Source organism: Vicugna pacos, chromosome 33 (assembly GCF_048564905.1).
Source record: "Vicugna pacos chromosome 33, VicPac4, whole genome shotgun sequence".
Taxonomy (NCBI): Eukaryota; Metazoa; Chordata; class Mammalia; order Artiodactyla; family Camelidae; genus Vicugna; species Vicugna pacos.
In genome coordinates this window covers 7,298,768-7,304,048 of record NC_133019.1, presented here as the reverse complement: position 1 = coordinate 7,304,048, position 5,281 = coordinate 7,298,768, and the positions used below count along the sequence as shown (strand labels likewise).

The following is a 5,281-nucleotide window of genomic DNA, read 5'->3' as shown; positions in this document are numbered from 1 at the left end:
CCCCGTATAATTATTAATAGTAAACCCTCTCACTCTCAAAAGTGTCTGGATTTGGATAACAAATTATATGGTCACCCTACTAAAAACAGCATAAGGAGCCATTTAGGTCCTCTGGCCCCTGCTGTCTGCTGAACCCACTGACTTCTGTCCACTTTCCAACTACAGGAGTCTCTCTCTGTCTTTCACCTCCTTGCCCTAAGAGTTCTCCTTCACTGAACCTACTCCTCCTGGCCAACCAGAACTATTTCTTCAGTAGATTTTGGCTTCAAAAATAGAAGGGGTATTAACTGCAAGGTGCTTCTGATTTATACCTAGCCAAAACACCTAAAGCAAATAAATATAAGCCAAAGCTACCTGTCTGAAGTGGAAGGAGAATGAAGGGAGAGGAATTACGCAGGAACAAGGAATAAACACCAGTATAATTATACATTGTAATCATTGATACAATGGTATAACATTGTTATATGTTGCTGTATATGGTACAGTAAAGTCTTGGGGCTTTTTTTTCTCCCACTCCGTGCCTAATTCTTCCTTTCATGTGGTTTCGCTGGTCACTGATGGGAGGGAACCCGGGGAAACCGTTGTGTGAACAGGTATAAGGTGGTGAGAAGGAGACCAGAGGCAACACTTAAGAATCATCGGCGTTGGGACACAAAACACTGGCCCATTCACAGAAAGCATGTCTCGTTTGAACACAGACAGGTATACAAAGAGCAGACATATAAACGAGTATGTTACAGACATGAATATTCTCCCATTAAATACCTGCTTGCAGCATTACATTAAATACAGCTCATTTCATCTAGCATTTATATCTTCATTTCAAAGACCATTTGTCGTTTCAAAGACATAGAACCAGTTCTGGGGCAGGGAAAGTACAGAATGAGCCTGATTGTTTTGGCAGAAAGCAATAAAGTACTCCAAATCTAAGGGAGATAGATTAAAAGGACATAAGAACTAGTGTGAAGAGGGTCACACTAGACAAATCAGGGACAAATTGAGGATCAAAGTAAATAATGACAATAATGAATCATAGCTCAGATAAAATTGTAATGCATGAGTCCACAATGATATACATGCATGAATGAATGAATAAATAAATACAGGAGGAAAAAGAGGCTCTTCCTGACAAAATGAAAACTAATAAATAACAAGGGTTAATGGAGTTAGAAAATCTCCATTTTTCATCCATCAGAGTAATAATTGATGCAGGCAAGAATCATCAATGGATGCAAAAACTAGGGTGTGAAAGATTGAAAAGGATTGTGACATTTCATAGTCTCATGTCTCCCCACAATTTACTTTTAATTACAAAGCAAAAAAGTAGTAATCTTCTCCAATAAATTACTAAGGAACTTGCAAAGTTCCAAAAACTCTGCATTATCAAATGTCCCAGAAACAACTGTGAGAGGATGTAGAATGAATACCATTTGTGAGAGTAAAGAAGAAGGAAGCTTTCCTTCGAGGAAGCAGTTTTGTGCTCTGCAGAGTCAGCAAAGGAGAATCAGGCTGTGGTCTTGGTGACTTTTTCCTAAGTGTATTTCTCTTTTGAACACAAGCATTCGACCTTATGTTTCCATTACTCTGGGGAAAATGGGAGCTTCATACATGAATGATTCATTTTTCATCGTACAAATTTTTCTTCAATGTTGCCTCTGGGATATTGGTTACAATGGGGAGTATGAAATGAATGCCCAGTTGTTGGTATTTTATAAAGTTTCCCTCAAAACCTTATGTTCAATTGGATAGTGATTTAGAGTTTGCTGAAGTTAACCATTTTACGTAACATTATACATTTTACCGTCAAAAGGAATGGAAAGTGGGAGGTTACAAATCTTAGACAGGGTCCGGTTTCTGCTGCAGACACCTGGTAGCGTGTGCCTAAAACTAAGAATCAGAAATGAACATAGGAAGAATATCATCAAGGCGTCAGCGATGGGGTATTAGAACCAAATACGTGTTTATCTATATTGTGTTGCCGGAAGAGCGAGAACAAGGGAGCCCTTTAGCAAGTCAGCTGCTAAAACTGCTGGATGCATCCAACACACATTTGTTAAACCCCAACTCTGCATTTGCTCGGTGTGGGGGACATATCAGAACGGACATCAGGGACTCTGCTCACATAAAACTTACAGTCTAATTTGTGGTAGGGGTGGATACAGAAGAGTAGGTGGGCAAGGACCCTAACATGGTGACTAGCACTTGACAGGTGAAGTGCAACGTGCCATGAGAACACAGAGCAGGGGTCCTGTAACTCACAGAGGGGTCGGAGCAAGATATTCCAGAAGGGCACCTTGCAGCAGATTATCACAGAGGTAAAGGCTCCGAAGACCTTCCCTTCCTAGGATGAAAAAGCTTACCAGCAATATGATTAAGCCAAGAAAGCCGTTTAAAAAAAAATAAAAGAAGAATATAAGGAAGGAAAAGAAGGAGGGAGAAGACATTTTCAATTTTCTTCCCTCTTTACTTTTCTTTACCCATCCAGATACCACAAGTAGTTTATGAAATGAAGAAAAACAAAGATAAAAGAGGAGGAGACAGTAATACAAACACCACTACCACCAAAATTAAAGGTAATAAGTTTTCATGAGTGCCACCCTTACCAGTGCAGAATCTGGCCAAGATAGACAGTTCAGATATGTTTATGCTGGTGGTAAGAGCGCAAGTTGGGATAAACTTTCAGGAAGGGATTTTGCAATAAAATTTGAGGATCTTGTATAATTCAGTAATTCCCCATCTAGGAATATAATTGGGGGCGGGGTGGGGGGCACTCAAAGATTTATTGAATGTGTGTTAATGAAGCACTATTTATAATTTGGAAAAATTAAACTAATTACAGTAGTAGAAAACTGCTCATTAGATATAATACATCCATATGGTAGAATTTTACACAATCATGAAAATCAAGTTGAAAATAAAATCTAACTTGTGGAGTAAGTTACAAAGGGCAGAAAGGTGATCTGGAGAAGCAGAGAACACCCCACATGGCCTCTGTCACACGTGGGTACCGTAACAGTCCGTGGCCACTTCCTCTGTGACTGGCTGCCCTGTTGTGCTAACCTGATTACTGGCTTATAACACAAGGTTTTCTATGATTCAGAAATAGTCTCCAGATCCTTAACTGACTACCCTGAGCTACAGACTTCTCACTCTCGCTTTAAAAGCACGATTAGAAAACAAAGAAATGATTATGTGTGAAGTAATTCCCCAATCCTGTCCTTTGTAGCCTAGACATGTTCTATGAGGTCTTCCAGCCAGCATCACCAAATCCCATAAAGGCCAAGTCCCCAAATCCCCACGCCGCTGTCTCAGGAGGGACCATGCTTGCTGCTCTCTGGGTCCTAGCACACTTCCTCCACACTCTGCAAAATTCTTCAAGAATTTATCTGGTCATTTAGCCAAGACCATCTCAACAAAATGTTATACCTCCTACCTTCATGCAAAAATGCGATATTTAAAATTAGCCCTTGAAAAGTTGCCTGAGATTTCTGTAGACAGAACCAGGTTTTGGTGTCCTAGACCAGCTCACATTTGAAATGAGATCTTCCAGGGCTGAGGGAGGAAGAAAGTGAATCATAATGGAAAGAAATCAGTATTAGAGATGAAGAGCTTGGGTTCTAGTCACGGTTCTGCTGCTGAGTACCTGCGTGACCTGGGGGAAGGCATGTAAGCCTGGATCTAGTCTCAGAAACAGGAGAGAACTTAACTAGCTCATCCTTAAGGCCCACTAAATGTGAGTATCCTGTCGTTTTAAGAATCTTCTTAAATCAAAGGACTTTTAAAATGGGAAAGACAAACTTGTTTGAGAAAGAGTTCAAATTTCTTCTGTGTAACCAATGGAAGCTGAATCATCTATGGAAGGAAAAAAGTCCCTTTCCGAAGTATTGCTTGTTTCTCAGGAGAGTGATTTTCTGCTTAAAGTTTTCTTCAGGGCAGCTTTGACATCCTTATTCCTCAGGCTGTAGATTAACGGGTTGAGCATGGGCACCACAATGGTATAGAACAAGGAGGACACTTTCCCCTGGTTCATGGGTAAAAGAGAAGGTGGTTTGAGGTACATGAACGCCCCCGACCCAAAGAAAAGAGAAACTGCGATTACGTGGGAACTGCAGGTGCTAAAGGCTTTGAACCTGCCTTCAGTGGAGCGAATACGGAGGATGCTGGAGAGGATGAGGGCGTAGGAAATGAAGATGGTAACTGTGGGCACGCCAATATCGATGCCCACAATGACAAAAACCACCAGCTCATTTACGTACGTGCTGGTGCATGAGCGCTCAAGAAGGGGAAGGATGTCACACATGTAATGGTCAACCAGCCTGTCGGCACAGAAGGTCAGTCTCACCATGCATGCTGTGTGGGCCATGGCCCCAGCAAACCCCATCATGTACACACCCAACAAGAGAAGTAAACAGGCCTGGGGAGACATGGTGGCCGTGTACACCAGTGGGTTACAGATGGCGACATAGCGGTCACATGCCATTGCGGACAGGACAAAGGACTCAGAGATGACAAAGAAAAGAAAAAAGAAGAGCTGAGTCATACACCCTGCATAGGAAATGATATTCTTCTTTGAGACAAAACTCATCAGCATTTTGGGTGTGATGACAGTGGAATAGCAGAAATCTATGAAGGACAAGTTATAGAGGAAAAAGTACATGGGGGTGTGCAGGTGACAGTTGAGTCCAATCAGCGTTATCAAGCCCAGGTTCCCTGCCACGGTGACCACGTAGAAACCTAGAAACAGGAAGAAGAGGGGCATCTGGAGTTGCGGCTGGTTGGTTAAGCCTGCAAGGATGAACTCTGTCACGGAAGAATTCTCAGGCATCATTGTCACTGAAGGAATTCTGTGGAAACAAGGAGTAAGAGTCACTTAGAGGAAGAGAGAGAGAGAGAGAGACCACGCTGCCCTCCCTGTCACCTCCCCATTCTTTAGAACTAGATCCACACAGAGATATTTTTGACTTCAGCAGAAAGGCCTTTCTGGAAGCCTGTGGGTCTATTCCCATGACCCCCTAGTCACTCGGCCTCTGAACCTCTATCAGAAGGACCCATCTGCCTCGAGATGAGGACAGGTTCTGCTGGGAAGAAGAGACCCAAGGATGAGCCTACGAATCTGGATCTTTACTTTGGTCCATTTATTGTGCCCTTCTACCTCCAGTGTCTGCTCAGGTTTACAATAACTGGGGTCAGTCTCTGGGGAGAGTCCTCTGAGTGGATGGAGCCAGCCCAGCTGTGCCAGACTGGTGGACTCAGACAGACCAGAAAAGTGAGGTGGCCCTTC

General features: G+C 42.6%; 1 protein-coding gene across 1 annotated transcript; it reads right to left on the bottom strand.

Moving 5' to 3' along the window:
- Positions 1-3,895: 3,895 nt before the first annotated feature.
- On the bottom strand, positions 3,896-4,828 carry LOC102537488 (olfactory receptor 8B8). Its single transcript, XM_006209892.3, has one exon. The coding sequence runs from the start codon at positions 4,826-4,828 to the stop codon at positions 3,896-3,898; it is 933 nt and encodes a 310-aa protein (XP_006209954.2).
- Positions 4,829-5,281: the final 453 nt, after the last annotated feature.